Consider the following 17268-nt stretch of genomic DNA (forward strand, 5'->3'; position numbering starts at 1 on the left):
AATGCAGGGGACGTGGGTTCGATGCCTGGTCGGGGAACTAAGATCCCACATGCCTCCGGGCAATTAAGCCCACATGCCACAACTACTGAGCTCGCGAGCCTCAACTAGAGAAGAGAAAACCCTCGTACCACAACTAGAGGGGAGCCCGCGCACTGCAAGGAAGAGCCTGTATGCCACAACTGAGACCTGACACATCCAAAAATAAATAAAATATATAAATAATAAATAAATCTTTAAAAAAATATACATGAAAATTCCTGCACCCACTCTAGAAATGCTAAAGTAATATCTCAAGGTGTGCCTGGGAACCTGAATTTCTATAAGCTGCACTGGTACTATCCTGTTGCACAGCAGGAGTTTGGGAACATCTGGTCTCTTGGCTGTGATCATGTGTGATTCCTCATTCCCTTCTAGGTGACTCAGATGGTCTGATTGTGGGTATGGAGATTGGTGGGTACTGAATTCTCACCCCACAGACCCCTGGTAAATATGGGTCTGGGAGAGGAACCCACAGATCTCTGAGGTCAGAGTTCTCTGGCCTAATGACTAGGATGAGAGGAGGGGCCTGATGGGTTGTAGCGCAAAAGAGACTAAGAAACTAAAAAGACTTTATTGAGAAGTGCTGTGGGTGATCCCTTGCTCCTTAACATTTATTCATTCACAGATATTTGAGCACCTACTACATGCTAGGCCTATCTAGGCGCTGGAGGATACAGTAGTGAACAAAACAAAAATCCCTGCCTTCATAAAGTTTACTGCTGTACTGGGAGTAACAGGTTATGGAAAGAGAGGAAGAAAGGAAAGAAAAGAAAGAAAGAAAGAAAGAAAGAAAGAAAGAAAGAAAGAAAGAAAGAAAGAAAGAAAGAAAGAAAGAAAGAAAGAAAGAAAGAAAGGAAGGAAGGAAGGAAGGAAGGAAGGAAGGAAGAAAGAAAGAAAGAAAGAAAAGAGAAAGAAAGAAGGAAGGAAGGAGGGAAGAAAGAAAGAAAGAAAGAAAAAGAAAACACATAGCATGTCAGTAATAAGTGCTAAGGAGAAAAACAAAGCAGGAAGGGGGACAGAAATTCTTTTACGCAGAGTGTAGTTTTGGACGGGGTGTTCTGGGAAGTGCTGTGATGTCACTGCTTGCTTTAACCTGGGAAAGAATAAGAGACACTGCCAAGGCTCCCCAGTGACGTCACGACTAGCTCTGTGACTCCACACCAGAGCGTTCGGCGGAGACCCCGGTCTCCTCTATGAAGTCAGCAGCCAGGCCCAGATATAGGGGAGAGGGTTGGGTCAGGCCGCCGGGCACGCTGGCTGCATGCAGAGTCCTTGGGGTACCGGCGGCGCGCACCTGCTGAGGGAGGGCCGAGAGCCTTGGCGGCTCAGGCGGTGATTTTGGCGTCCGTGAGGGGGCCAGCCCGGGGTCAGGATGCAGCGAAGCCCCCGCCCGGGCTCTGCCGCGTTCCCACACAAGCACACGCCCAACTTCTACAGCGACAACAGCAACAGCTCTATGAGCGTCACCTCGGGGGACAGCTGCGGGCACCGGTCAGCTGGGCCGGAGCCCGGGGAGCCCGAGGGCAGAAGAGCCCGGGGCTCTAGCTGCGGTGAGCCCGCCATGAGCGCTGGAGTGCCCGGAAGAACCACAAGGGCTGAAAGCTCTCGGCTGAAGCCGGCGCCTCGGAGCCACAGTGGGCCGACCGCCTGTGGCGCGGCAACCGTGAGGGGAGGGGCCTCGGGTGCGGGCGGGGTCGAAACCGGGTGAGAGGAGGGAATGGGTGGGTCCTAAGGGGTGGGGCTTGGCGCGGAAGCGGGATAAAACTATCTGGACGCCTCCTAAGGGGCGGTACCTGTAGGGTGAAAAGAGGAGGTACTAGATAAGATGCCCCAAAGGGGGGCCTCGGTGTGGTGGACTGTCCTGGGGAGGGGCGGGGAAAGTCCTGTGATTGGGCACCACTGAGGAGGCGCGGCCTCGGTGTTAGCATGAGTTGGCTACCAGGGAAATGGGGCCGTATCAAGACCTGAGGCTGGGGGCGGGGCCACCGTTTGGGAGGTGGGACCACGGCTAGACTGAGCTTTCTGGGCGCGGGGGCGTCAGAGTGCTGCGAGAGACCCGGGATGGGGCTGCATTGGGACCAAAGCCTCTGAGGCTGCTCTGCTTCTGGGCTGGGGAACCTGCGGCCAGGTGCCGGGGAAACAGCGGGCCTGCGGTGCGCAAGGCCTCAATGGAGCCCCTTGGGCTCCCGCAGAACCGGCTGGCTCTCCCGGTGTCCCTGAGGAGCAGCTCGACCTCTCGACTCTGGATCTGAGGCAGGAGATACCTCCCCCGCGAGTGTCCAAGAGCTTCCTGAGTACGGGCCAGGCCAGCCCAGATCCCCTCTGACCCTCTGGCCCCCCTCTCCGAATTCCATTTCTCACCTCTCGGGCCCTGTTTTCAGCTCTGAGCCCCCAGCCCGTGTCTGATTCTCCAGCTCTTTCTCTGAGCCCGATCCATCTTCCCTGAGAATGAGAATCCAAATCATTCTCCTCACCCGCATCTAATTCTCCTAGCCCACACCGCTGTTCCTGAGTCCCTATCCCCCAGCCCCCTTCCTAAGCCCCTTCTGAACCTCGAACACCACGCTCTGTGAGCCCCTCACCTCTCCCCCTCCCTAAGCCTAGTCCCTTCTCTGAGCCCCCTCTCTTCTCCTCAGGCCCACTCTTCCAGGTGCTGAGCGTGTTATTATCCCTGGTAGGAGGTGTGCTGGTCAGTGTGTACAGGTCAGAGGGAGGGAAAGGGGAGCCCCAGGGGCTGCTCCTTGAGGGGGTGGGGAGCAGGGCCAGACCCGGCTGCGGCTTGAGCCGATTCACACCTGTGTTCACAGGAGCTGGGTCTAGGACACTGGGGTGGGGTCCGTGGGGTTCGCTAGGGTATCGGGGCCTCAGCCTCCCTCCGGTTCTTTAGGGAGGTCTGTTCCATCCGCTTCCTGCTCACGGCTGTGTCACTGCTGAGCCTCTTTCTGGCAGGTGAGAGGGCGGTGAATTCCCTAGGCCCTAGCCCTGGCTGCTTTGGAGGCAAACGTGGTACATTTTCTCCTGTACCCTTCAGCCCACTCAGTCTCTTCAGAGGCTCACAGCTCCTCACAGTCCCCTTCAGAGCCTTCTAGTCCCCCCCTCAGACTCAGGCCCTTCAAGCCTCTTCTCTCCCCACTGTCCCCTTTATGCCAGGGAAACCCTCTCCCTTCTCTTCCCCTGAGACCAGCCCCCTCTTTCTCCAGCACTCTGGTGGGGACTCCGGTACCTGGCCCCTCCTTTGGAGAATGTGAGTCGGGGAGACTGTCCCGGGGTGGGTGGTTGGCAGGCTGTGAACCTGCAGGTTGTGTGGAGTCCCCTGGGCCGCTGGGAGCAGGGCAGTGCTGGAAGCTATAACCCTAAGGAAAGGCTGGATATAAACAGGAGATTTCTGAAGGATTGTGCCCAGAGGTGCTTGAGGGTCTGTCTCTGAGAGGTCCTGGAAGGGCAGGGCAGGGGGGCAGCGGTTGGCAGTCCTCAGAAGCAAGGCCCTTTGAGTCTGGCCTCCCACACTGAGGTGGGAACAGAGGTGGGTGGGAGCTCAGCAGCACTGTATTTTGTCCCTCCCTCCTCCCTCCAACAGGAACCTAAGGAGATACTGACTCTAAGGTGAGAGAGGGCACCTGGGGTGGGGAGTTGGGGGCCTCAAAGGTGCTGAAGTGTCCAGGGGGACAGGGAGCCAACTGCACCGTGCCAACCTTCTGTCTGCAGCGAATACCACGAGCGTGTGCGCTCCCAGGGGCAGCAGCTGCAGCAGCTCCGGGCTGAGCTGGTTAAACTCCACAAGGAGGTGTCCAGCGTTCGCGCAGCCAACAGCGAGGTGAGCCCCGCAGACTCATCCTGTTCTCAGAACCAGGTCCAGGAGCTCGGGCCCCAGGAGCCTGGCCCCGTGGCTCTGCCCATTGCACAGTCCCGGCCCACCTTGCAGCTCTGCTCCCTGGGTCCTGAGCCTTAAGGCCCTGCCTAGAGCCCCGCCTTTGGAATTTCTCCCGGGGCCCACAAAGTCTATCCCCAGAGAACTCTGCCCCATTATAAAAGCTGCCCGCAAGCCCCGCCCCTCCAGGCCCCGCCCTCTCTCTTTTCAGAGAGTGGCCAAACTCGTATTCCAGAGGCTGAGTGAGGACTTTGTGCGGAAACCCGACTATGCGCTGAGCTCTGTGGGTAAGACTCAGAGACACAGACAGAACTATGCACATGACCGGCTCCAGGAGACCAACCTCAAACAGACCCTGCCCCAGCTGTCAGTCAGGCCTAGGAGCCCCTGAGTGTTTGCTTCTCCCGGCTCCAGGAGCCTCCATCGACCTAGAGAAGACGTCCCCCGACTACGAGGATGCGAACATTGCCTACTTCTGGAATCGCTTCAGCTTCTGGAACTATGCGCGACCGCCCACGGTTATCCTGGAGGTGGGCCTGGAACCTAGATCCCTGAACGGGACCTGGGGCGGGACTCTGGGAAAAGGACCCCCGCAGCTCCCCTGGGGTGGGACCTGACTGAACTGAGGGCGTGGCGCCAGGCGGGGCCCTGCTGGGCAGAAGTCCTGGAGGCAGGGCCTGGCTTGTTTGGGGTGAGGCTCTGGGTGAGGCCGAGGACAACGTGATACTGGAGAGACCTGGCCCTGCTAGGTACTGGGGCCCTGGGCAGACACCGGGCTGGGGTTGGAGGACTGGGCGGGGCCCATGATGGGGTCAACCTGTCCTGTGGTTCTGATGGGCTGTGTGTCTGTCTGCCCGCCTGCAGCCAGATGTGTTCCCTGGGAATTGCTGGGCTTTTGAGGGCGACCAGGGCCAGGTGGTGATCCAGTTGCCGGGTCGTGTGCAGCTGAGCGACATCACTCTGCAGCATCCACCGCCCAGCGTGGCACACACCCGGGGAGCCAAGAGCGCCCCGCGTGACTTCGCAGTCTATGTAAGTGGGGCTGAGGCCAAGGAGGTGGGGGATTTTTGCCTAGAGAGCACAAGGCAGTCATGAAAACTGAGGCTACTGAGTCTTTGCTCGCTCATCCATAAAATGGAGATACTACCACTTGCCTCTCAAGGCTGCTGCAGGTTATAATTATAACCATATTCAAATATTAGTTATGGTTTATTGAGTGCTTACTCTGTGCAGAGTACTTTACATGGATTATATATCCTTGCATCCACACAACAACCTATGAAGTGCAAGTGGTCGAACTAAAATTTGCAACTTGATTTCTTTGAGCCCACATTCCACACTATACTATCCTAACACCAAAAAATAAATGAGAGTATGCATACAGATACTGAACAGAATTGGTGCTAAACAGTTACTCTCCCTCCTCCACCTGTGCCTCACTGTTCCTCCACTCATTCTTCACTTACTAGGGCCTCCAGGTTGATGATGAGACTGAAGTTTTCTTGGGGAAATTCACCTTCAATGTGGAGAAATCTGAGATTCAGACTTTCCACCTAGAGGTATGTTTGTCTCACAGTGAAGGAATATTGGGGAGGAAGGCAGTCCTTGGGAGACCAGGCCTTGGCATGATCCATTTGTCTCCCCAGAATGACCCCCCAGCTGCCTTTCCCAAGGTGAAGATCCAGATTCTAAGCAACTGGGGCCACCCCCATTTCACATGCTTGTATCGAGTCCGAGCCCATGGCATTCAAACCTCAGAGGGGGCAGGGGACAGTGCCACAGGGGGGGCCCATTAAACATGCTGATTGTTGGAGTAGAGTGGAGGTCTATGCTGAAAGAAGCTGGATCAGTGCTGGGAGGGCTACTGCGGGAAGAGGGGTGTGTGGCGCTCTAGTTGCCTTTGGTATATAAACATGGTTGGGGCGTCTTACCAAAACGCCCTCTTTGAGGGCGCAGCAGTAGATGGTGTTTATGGAGTGTTTACCATGTGCACAAGACAGTACTCTGGACGTTACATGCCTTACCCTAACTAATCTTCACAGCCACGGAGGCAGAAGCCACTCAGGTCAGGAAAGTTGCTCAAGGTCACACAGCTAACGAAGAGCTCAAACACAGCAGGACCCCAAGCCTACCACCCTCTTGCAGAGCTGCCAGTCAGCATGAAGCCATGCTTGTGCACCTCAATTCTCACCCCAACTCTTGCTAGGTGCAGGTGGAGGAGGAACTACCCCTTCGGGTAAAAACTAGGGAGACTTGAGAACCTCTAGGAAGCATCTGAGTCAGAGTTGATGCAGGCCTGGTCGCCTTTACTCAGGTTGTCTTTACTGGAACCTGAGTGCACGACTATGCTAGGCACAGTACAGGTGGTCTAGTATTTACCAGTCCCTGCCCTCAAGGAGCCTGATAGGGGAGAGATGATGCTCCAGAAAATGGGAGAATTCATTGATCCAACAACTCTTCACTCTAAGGGTCAAAAGTAGAATGGGAGGGAAAAAGAGGGAGGAGACGGACATTAAAGGGTTAATGAGTTCTACCCAGGCCGAGAAAAGGAAAACAAGTGTGAACAAAGAAACATGCAACATCTTGACTATTAGGATCCTTTGTAGTGTGTTCATGTTTTGGAAGAATATATAGACTATTAACAGTGGTTACACCTCTAGAAAGTGGAATGCATGAGTATGTGGGGGGAGTGGAACATGCATCCATCTGTTTAAATTTTGGGGTTATTACTCTTAAAGCCTAAGGTTTTCTAACTAATGAACTAATACAGCTTTTCTAGAGGGCAACTTCATAGTAAGTACCAAAAGCCTTAAATTTTTTTTGCGGTACGCAGGCCTCTCACTGTTGTGGCCTCTCCCGTTGCGGAGCACAGGCTCCGGACGCGCAGGCTCAGCAGCCATGGCTCACGGGCCTAGCCGCTCCGCGGCATGTGGGATCTTCCCAGACCGGGGCACGAATCCGTGTCCCCTGCATCGGCAGGCGGACTCTCAACCACTGCGCCACCAGGGAAGCCCCAAGCCTTAAGTTTTTTTATACTTTTTAATCACTGCAATTCCACTTCTAAGCATGGATCCAAAGGATACCTAGGTATAATCTAAGTTAATACTTTAAGGATGTCCATCCTACTGTTGTTCATGAAGGAAAAAACTGGAAATAGTATCTAAGAAGACAAAGTACACTACAAAAATAATACGGAGATGATAGAAATGGTAATATAAGGGAATGTTTAATGTCATGAAAAGTAAATAATGATATATGAATAATTTCTTAAAAAGCAAGCTAGGTTGGTATACATAAAAATTTTTAATTTCCATATCTGAAGAGTTACATAGACCAAAAGATACTATAACTGAAAAGACAATAGCCTTGGAGGAAATATTTTCAACATGTATTAATAACTGAATAACTGAATAACTGTAACAGAATAAGGGCTATAAGGACAACAACAACAATCTATAAAAAGGCTGTTCAGGGAATTTAAGGGAAAAAAATGTCATGAAGAACCTAGGGGTAAGACAGGAATAAAGACGCAGACCTACTGGAGAACGGACTTGAGGATATGGGGAGGGGGAAGGGTGAGCTTTGACAGGGCGAGAGAGTCATGGACATATACACACTAACAAACGTAGTAAGGTAGATAGCTAGGGGGAAGCAGCCGCAAGGCACAGGGATATTAGCTCGGTGCTTTGTGACAGCCTGGAGGGGTGGGATAGGGAGAGTGGGAGGGAGGGAGACGCAAGAGGGAAGACATATGGGAACATATGTATATGTATAACTGATTCACTTTGTTATAAAGCAGAAACTAACACACCATTGTAAAGCAATTATACCCCAATAAAGATGTTTAAAAAAAAAAAATATGGAGGGAACAAAAATAGAACAAGTAAAGCCCTACCTTCAATGTTAAAAAAAAAAAAAAAAGTACAGTGACTGTATTTGGGAATGGGACAAAGTAAAAATGCATCTGCTGAGTGTTTGGTCAGATAATAATATTAGTCTTGATCTTAAGAAATTAAATGCTGAAATTCAGGATATACAAAATACACATCTTGATGATGTTTTGCCAGAAGATGTAATTCAAACTTTACTGGATCATTTAAAGTGGTTAAACCCTCAGTCTTGGATTACTGGAAGGTTGTCAGGATTTATTACCCTGGCCATAATTTGCCTATTATTGATAATAATCTTCTCATGTCTGTTTCGTATCCTCATGCAACAGTATACTACTCTCGGCACTAAACTTCATGGAATTATTTTGCAGCAAAAGTTAAAAAATAAAAAAGGGGGACCTGTGGGAAGCAGTCAGCCTTGAGAGCAGGTAAGGACATGCCAGGCATGCTGCCGCTGCTCGAAGGGACTGTCCCTACTTGTTCCCCTCCTTGTTCCATTCCATGGGAGATAAATCACCAGGGCCCAGAGATCAGAAAGAATGTAAAATGAGACAAGCAAAGCTGTCTCCCCCCTGCACATGCAGGTTATTTTTGATGATTCTGGGTTTATGGGTTTCCTCCCAGGGAAGTTAACCTTGAGCCGAGACAGTCTGTAGATAATGTAAACCACCATCTGGCAACCTTCCTTTTTCTAGTCTATATAATCTGCAACTGTAGCGCAATAAAATTTGCCTTGCAAACAAAAAAAAAAAAAAAAAAAAAAAAGGCTGTTCAGAAGAGATACAATCGACAAATAAACATATAAAATGATACCTAGCCTTCATAAATAAATTCAAACTAAAAATGAGATTTTTTTTGCCTGTCAGATTAACAAAATGGGTAAAAAATTGTTATGAAAGGCAATTTATAATATCTATTAAAATGTTAAATATTCCTATCTTTTGAGCATTTTCACTTGTAGGAATAAATCCTTCAGAAACATTCCTGTAAATGCACAGATAAATGTAGAAGGATATTCCTTACAGCACTGTTTGTTATAACAGAAGAAAACTAGAAGGGACCCAAATCTTGATAAATTAGGGATTGGCTAAATAAGCTATAGTACACTCATAGACAAGTATTAGAAAAAATGAGGTCAGCAGTAAGTTCTAATGGATAAAATACCCAAAATATAATAAAAACAAAGTGCAAACAGTATAATATCTATTTAGGGAAAAATCTGTGAGACCTAGAAAATATACCCTGCTCCATAATCTATTTTATACAATATTTATATTTGAAATAATTTTGTACTAACTAGCACACATTTTAAAAACATTTAAAGCATACTAAAATAGTTATGTATGGTATGATCCCAATTTTGTAAAACAAAAAAACATGTATCACTAAAAATATGCATAAAGTATTAAAAAATATGCACCAAATATTTTATTGGGACATAGGAGTTTGGGTGATATTTATTTTTTCCTAAAATGAATATACATATTTATTTTCTAATAAGAAAAAAAATTAGCTATTAAAAAATTTAGGCTTATAGCCTATTTTTAGGACTAGAACCACCACTGCTCCATCCCTCCAGGAAGTCTAGCATAGCTCCTGCTCCATCTTAAAACTCACCCCTCCCCTAGCACTTTCCACCTTGTCTGTGTTCACAGCTCAGCTCTGCTCTGAGGCAGGGCAGGCTAGGTGTTTGGCTTACATTCAGTCTTTGCATTTTCAAAAACAGAGTCAGTGTCTCTAGATATGTGACCAGGAATACCCAATTTCTTTGAGTGGGGCTATTATATCAGATGAATCCTTCACTCAACAATCCCTAAGGTCAACAAATAAGCTCAGAGAGGAGAAGTAAACGTGGCTAGTAACAGATTCCCACCCAGAAACACAGAGTGGTAGCAAAGTGTGGTCTTCATTGATCTTTATTGAATGAGAGGCTCCAGGGACAAGCAGGTGACATCAAGGGTGGCTATAGCAAGTATAAAAGTAAGCATAAAAGTATAAAACATAAAGTGCTAGCACTAGGGAATGTGTGTTCAGGGTTGGGGGACCTTAGGAACACAGGACTGAGGACTGGCCACAGTCTACCCCTCCAAGGGAATCTAGGCCTGAGGGACCTGTGCAGGGCCCTTGGCTGCAGGTGGAAGTGCTTTGAGTGGGGCCCAACCTTGGGCCTTGAAGTAGGAGACCAGTTGCGTGGGTACTTCTGCAAGTACAGTCTGCGCCAGTGCCTCTCGAGGGGCCTGCCAAGGAGAAGAGGGGCAAGTTCAGTGATGACCCATGACAGCTTCCCCAGGTCTACATTTCATACCCCAGAAAGGATACAAAATCCAACACCCGACCCTGCCCCAGGCTCAGATGAAAGGGTAAGTATCCCCACTCACATCAGGGAGAGGTGGAAGACTAAACTCCACCTCTCGGTGGACAGACTCCACCAAGCTTGTCCCTACTCACATTCTGGAAGCGGCGGTAGGGCACAAACTGCACTATGTCACGAGCAGCTGCCTCCCCAGAGCGTGTACGCAGGGGTCCACCATCAGCATCCAGCTGCTCCATGGCCTCGAAGTCAGCACCACCCACACCCACGATGATCACTGACATGGGCAGGAAGGAGGCACGAACCACAGCCTCACGTGTGGCCTCCACATCTGTCACAGCACCATCGGTCAGCAGCAACAGCACGAAGTATTGCTAAGGGCAAGTTCGTTCATATACTGAGGCAGACCCTCTAAACATTCCAGCCACATATTCCCACACTGACAAGAAGCCTCCTGTTACAAGGGAGGCCCTGACCAAGTCCCCTCTCCCCACCCACTACCTCCCATGACCCTCACCGAGGCCGTCCTCTGCTGTGCAGCCTGGGCTGCAAACCTAGCCACATGGTTGATGATGGGTGCAAAGTTGGTGGGGCCATAGAGCCGAACTTGGGGCAGGGCCTGGCGGTAAGCATCCACAATGCCCTGGATGCCTAGAGAAGAAAGGCAAAGAATACCATAAAATACTGGGCCTGTCAGGGTTCAGCTAGTCCTGACATCACTCTATACTGGCCAAGGAGATTTAGGAACCTGGATGCATTTCATTCAATCATCCCTGTAACCCACAGTTCTTAACCCTCTCCTACAGATGAGAAAATTAAGGCCAAAGAGAGGAAAGGCACATGCCCTAAATCACAGCTTGAATTAAAACCCAGATTAGGGGGAATCCCCTGAACAAATCTAGGAGTGCTGAGAGCATCAGATTATAACCCACTTAATAAAATAATGAATTATAACCCATTTAATAACAAAAGAATCCACAGAGATATTAAATAATGGGAGAGAAGAAAACGTTCTTCCTTAATAAATGTAGAAGGAGAAATTATAGAATCATTTGACAATCAGAGATAATTGATTCAGGCAAGGATCATCAATGGATTCTAAAACTAGAGGGTAAAAACTGATGAATGATTGGATATTTATACAGCCTCTAAGTATCCTCCCAAAGGATACTTATTAATTATTAATTAAAAGGAAAAAAAAACAGACACACCTATGGTCAATTACCTTTGATAAAGGAGGCAACAATATACAATGGAGAAAAGACAGTCTCTTCAGCAAGTGCTGTTGGGAAAGCTGGACGGCCGCGTGCAAACCAGTGAAGTTAGAACACTCCCTCACACCATACACAAAAATAAACTCAAAATGGCTTAAAGACTTAAATATAAGACAGGACACCATAAAACTCCTAAAAGAGAACATAGGCAAAACATTCTCTGACATAAATTGTACCAATGTTTTCTTAAGTCGGTCTCCCAAGGAAATAGAAATAAAAGCAAAAATAAACAAATGGGACCTAATCAAACTTACAAGCTTCTGTACAGCAAAGGAAACCGTAAACAAAACGAAAAGACAACCTACAGACTGCGAGAAAATATTTGGAAATGATACGACCGACAAGGGATTAATCTCTAAAATATACAAACAGCTCACACAACTCAGTAACAAAAAAAACAACCCAATCGAAAAATGGGCAAAAGACCTAAACAGACACTTCTTTAAAGAAGACATACAGGGACTTCTCTGGTGGCACAGTGGTTAAGAATCCGCCTACGGGCTTCCCTGGTGGCGCAGTGGTTGAGAGTACGCCTGCCGACGCAGGGGACACGGGTTCGTGCCCCGGTCCGGGAAGATCCCACATGGCACGGAGCGGCTGGGCCCGTGAGCTGTGGCCGCTGAGCCTGCGCATCTAGAGCCTGTGCTCCGCAACGCGAGAGGCCACAACAGTGAGAGGCCCACGTACCGCAAAAAAAAAAAGAATCCGCCTACTTTTGCAGGGGACACGGTTCGAGCCCTGGTCTGGGAAGATCCCACATGCCGTGAAGCAACTAAGCCCATGCACCACAACTACTGAGCCTGTGCTCTAGAGCCCACAAGCCACAACTAATGAAGCCTGCACGCCTAGAGCCCGTGCTCCACAACAATAGAAGCCACCGCAATGAGAAGCCCGTGCACCACAACGAAGAGTAGCTCCTGCTTGCCACAACTAGAGAAAGCCCACATGCAGTAATGAAGACCCAATGCAGCCAAAAATAGATACATCTATTAAAAAAAAAAAGACATACAGATGGCCAATAGGCACATGAAAAGATGCTCAACATCGCTAATTATCAGAGAAATGCACGGAATTCCCTGGCGGTCCAGTGGTTAGGACTCTGTGCTTCCACTGCAGGGGGCATGGGTTTGATCCCTGGTCGGGGAACTAAGATCCCGCATGCCACGCGGCACGGCCAAAAAATAAAAATAAATTAATTAATTAAAAATGATTAAAAATTAGAATTAAAAAAAAGACGTGACACATACACACATACACACACACACAGTGGAATACTACTCAGCCATAAAAAGGAGTGAAATATTGCCATTTGCATCAACATGGATGGACCTAGAGATTATCACACTAAGTCAGTCAGAAAGAGAAAGACTAATAACACTCATATGTGGAATCTAAAATATGATACAGGGACTTCCCTGGTGGTACAGTGGTTAAGATTGAGCTCCCAATGCATGGGGCCTGGGTTCAATCCCTGGTCAGGGAACTAGATCCCACATGCATGCCGCAACTATGAGTTCGCATGCCACAACTAAGGAGCCTGGTGGCCTCAATTAAGGAGCCCACGAGCTGCAACTAAGGAGGCCGCCTGCCACAACTAAGACCCAGCGCAACCAAATAAATAAATAAAAAGTGAAATATTTTAAAATATGATACAAATGAACTTGTGTACAAAACAGAAACAGACTCACAGACATAGAAAACAAATTTATGGTTAACGAAGGGGAAAGGGGATAGGGGAGGGATCAATTAGGAGTTTGGGATTAGCCAATACAAATTACATACATAAAATAGATAAACAACAAGGTCCTACTGTGTAACACAGGGAACTATATTCAATGTCCTGTAATAAGCCATAATGGAAAAGAATATGAGAAAGATATATATGTGTGTGTATGTGTATATAAACTGTATATATATATATATATATATATATATATATATATATATATAAACTGAATCACTTTGCTGTACACTGGAAACTAACACAACATTGTAAATCAACTATACTTCATAAAAAGAATTTTTTTAAATTACATATAAAGAAAAAAACAGCAGTGGTTGAGAGTCCGCCTGCCGATGCAGGGGACACGGGTTCGTGCCCCAGCCCGGGAAGATCCCACATGCGGCGAAGCGGCTGCGCCCGTGAGCCATGGCCGCTGAGCCTGCACGTCTGGAGCCTGTTGCTCCGCAACGGGAGAGGCCACAATAGTGAGAGGCCCGCATACCGCAAAAAAAAAAAGAAAAAAACAGTACTTGTATAGTAGAGAAACCTGGTAGACTCTACCTTAACCAAGTGATGGAAGTTAATATGACTTGTAAGAGGATAAATCAACATCATGTGCCTCCTGAATACACAGCATGGCTTCTGTGGTATTCCCGCCCCAAATGCATAATTTGAATCTAATTATGAGGAAATATCAGGTAAACCCAAACTGAAGGACATTCTACAAATGATCTGGCCTTTAACCTTAAAAAATGTCAATATCATGAAAGACATGAAGAACTCTGGAAGACAACTGAATGAAATGTGTGATCCAAGATTTTCTTTTGCTATAAAAGAGGACAACTGGAAATTTTTGAATAAATTTTATAGACTGAGTAATAGTATTGTACTGATGTTACTTTCCTGATTTTGAGAATTGCACTGTGGTTATGTAAGAAGATGTCTCTGACTTTAGGGAACACTGAAGGATTCGGGGATAACGGGCCATGCAGATGCTGATGAGTGCAGAGTCGATGGGGCCACGGAGGCAAACTTGGGGCAGGGATTATTCACCACAGTTCTCAAACATTTCTGGAAAAAAAATGTGTATATATAGAGAGAGAGAGGAGGAAGAGAGAAAATCTGAGTGAGAGAATGACACAGCAAATGTGGTAAAATGTCCATGTCTGAGGAATGTGGATGAAGGTAAACAACAGCCCCTGTGACCCAGGCCCTGACCCCGGATCCCCAGTGACCTGAATCCCTGTAACTATTCTTGCAACTTTTCTCTAAGTCTGAACCCATGTCAAAAATAAAAACCCAGGTCAGATCAGGTCAGGTCAAGTTTTCCACTTCAGCTTGTTGCTCTTGTGTGGGTGCTAGGGAAACACTGGGTTTGGCCCTCTCTAGACAAAAGAGTGTGGGGCAAAAAGTACCCTGAATAGCGCTGCAGGGAGGCACCAAGGCTTCCACTGATGCCCTGTGAACTTCTAGGCAAAGATAATAATGATAATATAACAGCTCTCATAGTTTAGAGAACAGTTAGTATATGCCAGGCTTACTGCTTCAAACTTTATATGCATCTTCTTAAATACTCAATAGTCTTATTATGAAGCCAAAGCACACAAAAGCTAAGCAACTGGCCCCAAGTCATATGATTAGCAAGTGGCAGGATGAAGATTTGACTCCAGAGGCCTAGCTCTAAAATCCACTCCTCTGGCCAATGGAGTCAGGTGTCTATCTCCCCACCCCCATTCTCCCTTGCCTCTCTAGATATGGACAGATATACCTTACGCTGGAGGATCGGGGACTTACCTGCACAGTAGGGGTTGTTGGGGTTGAAGTTCAAGGCAAATTCATGGGAGACCTGAGGGCAAGAAAAAAAATGAGGTTCTTTCCCCATGACCACTTTTGTGCTAAGAAAAAGGGCATTATGGTATGTACCAAGCAACATACAGGAGGTATTTAGTCCTGAGCATTTGTTATATACATGCCTGTAAGGATACATCCCTGCAACTCTGGGATGCCAAGCAGCAAGTTTACCACATCCCCCACAATCAGGACCCTGAAACTAAAAACAGGAGTAGGGGAGGGGAAAAAAACACTCACCTGCCAGTCAGGGGGTACCTGGGCCCCAAATCCAAATGCTGGGAACAGCTTGTCCCTGTGGGAAGACAGTGAATGGGGGAAGAAGCAGTGAGAGGACCATGAGCCCAGAGGCTAAGGCATCTGCAGGAAGTGGGGACGGGCAAGAGACAAAGTTACTTACGAATCATAGTCCTGAACCACACTGCCCACACTCCACAGTGCTGTCAGGTACTCATTGACCCCTGTTGGGCTCAGGTAGTGCAGGGAATCAGGTGAGGAAGGGTCTCCATTGGAGCCCGTGAAGTCCACACCCACCTGGGAGGAGGAGAGGAGGGGAGCTGAAGGCCACCTTGCGCCCTGGATCTGTGCTCCTGCCCCTGATGAAGCAACTTACAGTGAAGTTGATTTGACAGCCTCCCATCACATAGTCCAAGAATGAATATTCTGTTTCTACCTGTAGATGAAACCACGGTCATAGCTGGAGTGAAGGGGTTGGGGTCACGGAGCTTAGAAGTCAGAGACTGGGTCACATGGGCTATTGTCTCACCTGACAAATCTTGACACAGATAGTTCCAGAGTTCTTGTAGCTTTTCTTTTTCTGCTGTTTCTCAAGGTGGATGCATTCAAACTCAGCCTGGTAAGGAAAGAAAAATTAGAGTAGGAAACTTCTAGAGCATTAGCTAGGATTGGAGCTGCCCTGCCCTCCCTCTCTTCCTGGAGCTGCAGCCCCTAGGCCCACCTCAATAACCCTGAGCCAGCACTCACTGGGACTGCTTGCAGCTGGGCCAAGCTGGTGTGGAAAGTACCAATGAGGTCATGTGAACCATCACTGTCATAATCTGAGCATCGCACCTAGGAGGGAAGGTGTGTGTGTGTATATAAAGACCAGGAGGCAGGTGGCAGGTGAGAATAAATCCCTCCCCAGGCTCTCTGCCCCTGCTCAGTCCACTCAGGAGGCAAGCTCCTCACCTGGATGGGTGTGCTGGGGTCTCCCCCACAGAAATGTTGAAGGGGAACAGAGAAGCGCTTCCAAGTAGGGTTCAGGTTGTTCTTGATGACCTGAAGGTGGAGGGCAAGGCCTCTAGTGAGCTCTGCGTTGGCATGTGGGGAGCTGCCATTCTTCTTACCCATATGCAGACTCTTTAGCCCTGTGCTCCAAACCCTGGTAATCACAAGCCCCAGGAGATTCTCTCCTACCCCATCATACCCAATCCCAAGAGTCTCACACCTCAGATCTGTATGCCAGGTGCCATTTCCCATCACCCTGATGGAAAAACTCCAAGAACGGATCCGATTTTCCCAGGAAGTCCTGTCAATATCACAGAGACCGCAGTTTAGACTCAGGCACCTGACAACCACTATGAAAGACCTTCCCACCCTTCCCCTTCCAACACACCATCCCTGTCCACTTAATTCTTGAACTCCCAAGGCCTCCTTCCACACACACCTTCTTATCTAGGTTTCTGGCCTCCACCTCCATGGTCACTACACGACTATCCTTTAGCTCCTGAGCTGAGACCTAGGTAGGGGAAGAAGCAGGAGACTGTACCATCTCATGAATTCCTCATGGATATAAGTATACAACCACCCACAAACCCCAGCAGAGTTCCTCCTTACCGTGATGGTCCCTCGCCCAGCAGGTTTTCCAGGCTTCAGCATCAAGGGTAGAGTTAGTATCCGACTGGACACAATCTGGGGCAGAGCAGGGGTGGGTGGGGTACCAAGGTCTCAGACAAGGCTAGGTCCTGTTTGACCCCAACCTCCAAGTTCCAAGCAGTCTGGTTTATCTGACAGCGCTCTTACTTGACCTGTGTCTGAAGGATTCTAATCCCTGGCTCTGCATACCTGTCCTAGGGAACACTCAGCCCCTCCTAGGAAGTCATCATCCCCCAGCTCAGGTGTCTTGTTGTCTATGTCATAGATGCCAAATCGGAGCTTTTGGACTGTTTCAAAGTGGTACTCAAGCTGCAGAGTCTTGGAGAACTCAGGGCTCGAACAGTTCCGTATTCGCTCAGTCCGGCCAAGCTGTGGGCAGAAGCCAATAAGCATCACAGTCATGCACCTTCCAACCCAAAAGAGTCCTAGCCTCCCTCCAC

General features: G+C 48.4%; 2 protein-coding genes across 9 annotated transcripts in view; one reads left to right on the forward strand and one right to left on the reverse strand.

The window, feature by feature from the left end:
- The first annotated feature begins 304 nt into the window (after positions 1 to 304).
- On the forward strand, positions 305 to 13958 carry SPAG4 (sperm associated antigen 4). Its single transcript, XM_022592557.3, has 12 exons — positions 305 to 1721; positions 2232 to 2333; positions 2676 to 2742; positions 2927 to 2988; positions 3240 to 3283; positions 3617 to 3642; positions 3745 to 3853; positions 4119 to 4194; positions 4322 to 4437; positions 4772 to 4939; positions 5377 to 5466; positions 5554 to 13958. The coding sequence occupies exons 1-12, from the start codon at positions 1412 to 1414 to the stop codon at positions 5701 to 5703; spliced, it is 1320 nt and encodes a 439-aa protein (XP_022448265.1). The 5' UTR covers positions 305 to 1411; the 3' UTR covers positions 5704 to 13958.
- The window catches only part of CPNE1 (copine 1), a 37111-nt gene continuing 29538 nt past the window's right edge, over positions 9696 to 17268 (reverse strand). For 5 of the 8 annotated variants that reach the window (XM_022592555.2, XM_022592552.3, XM_022592553.3 and 2 more), the window contains 14 exons: positions 17018 to 17197; positions 16790 to 16864; positions 16620 to 16691; positions 16401 to 16481; positions 16142 to 16231; positions 15938 to 16024; positions 15720 to 15806; positions 15567 to 15626; positions 15354 to 15487; positions 15194 to 15248; positions 14900 to 14951; positions 10626 to 10759; positions 10246 to 10482; positions 9696 to 10034 (listed from right to left, as the gene is read on the reverse strand). In XM_022592555.2, coding sequence (XP_022448263.1) covers positions 9894 to 10034; positions 10246 to 10482; positions 10626 to 10759; positions 14900 to 14951; positions 15194 to 15248; positions 15354 to 15487; positions 15567 to 15626; positions 15720 to 15806; positions 15938 to 16024; positions 16142 to 16231; positions 16401 to 16481; positions 16620 to 16691; positions 16790 to 16864; positions 17018 to 17197 — 1485 coding nt within the window. In that variant the 3' untranslated portion in view covers positions 9696 to 9893. The remainder of the gene's footprint in view (positions 10035 to 10245; positions 10483 to 10625; positions 10760 to 14899; positions 14952 to 15193; positions 15249 to 15353; positions 15488 to 15566; positions 15627 to 15719; positions 15807 to 15937; positions 16025 to 16141; positions 16232 to 16400; positions 16482 to 16619; positions 16692 to 16789; positions 16865 to 17017; positions 17198 to 17268) is intronic. The other 3 variants (XM_089896794.1, XM_089896797.1, XM_089896795.1) reach the window with 3 other exon arrangements.

The sequence above is a fragment of the Delphinapterus leucas genome, chromosome 15 (assembly GCF_059928025.1).
Source record: "Delphinapterus leucas isolate spDelLeu-1000000601 "Yukka" chromosome 15, BTC_Dleu_Yukka2, whole genome shotgun sequence".
In the NCBI taxonomy this organism is placed as follows: domain Eukaryota; kingdom Metazoa; phylum Chordata; class Mammalia; order Artiodactyla; family Monodontidae; genus Delphinapterus; species Delphinapterus leucas.

What these genes read in the sequence shown, in the direction of transcription:
- SPAG4 (XM_022592557.3), top strand. Translation starts at nt 1,412, where the DNA reads ATGCAGCGAAGCCCCCGCCCGGGCTCTGCCGCGTTCCCACACAAGCAC. An exon ending in GCTGAGCCTCTTTCTGGCAG is followed by an intron (nt 2,989 to 3,239) that starts GTGAGAGGGCGG and finishes CTCTTTCTCCAG; the next exon opens with CACTCTGGTGGGGACTCCGG. An exon ending in CGCCCACGGTTATCCTGGAG is followed by an intron (nt 4,438 to 4,771) that starts GTGGGCCTGGAA and finishes GCCCGCCTGCAG; the next exon opens with CCAGATGTGTTCCCTGGGAA.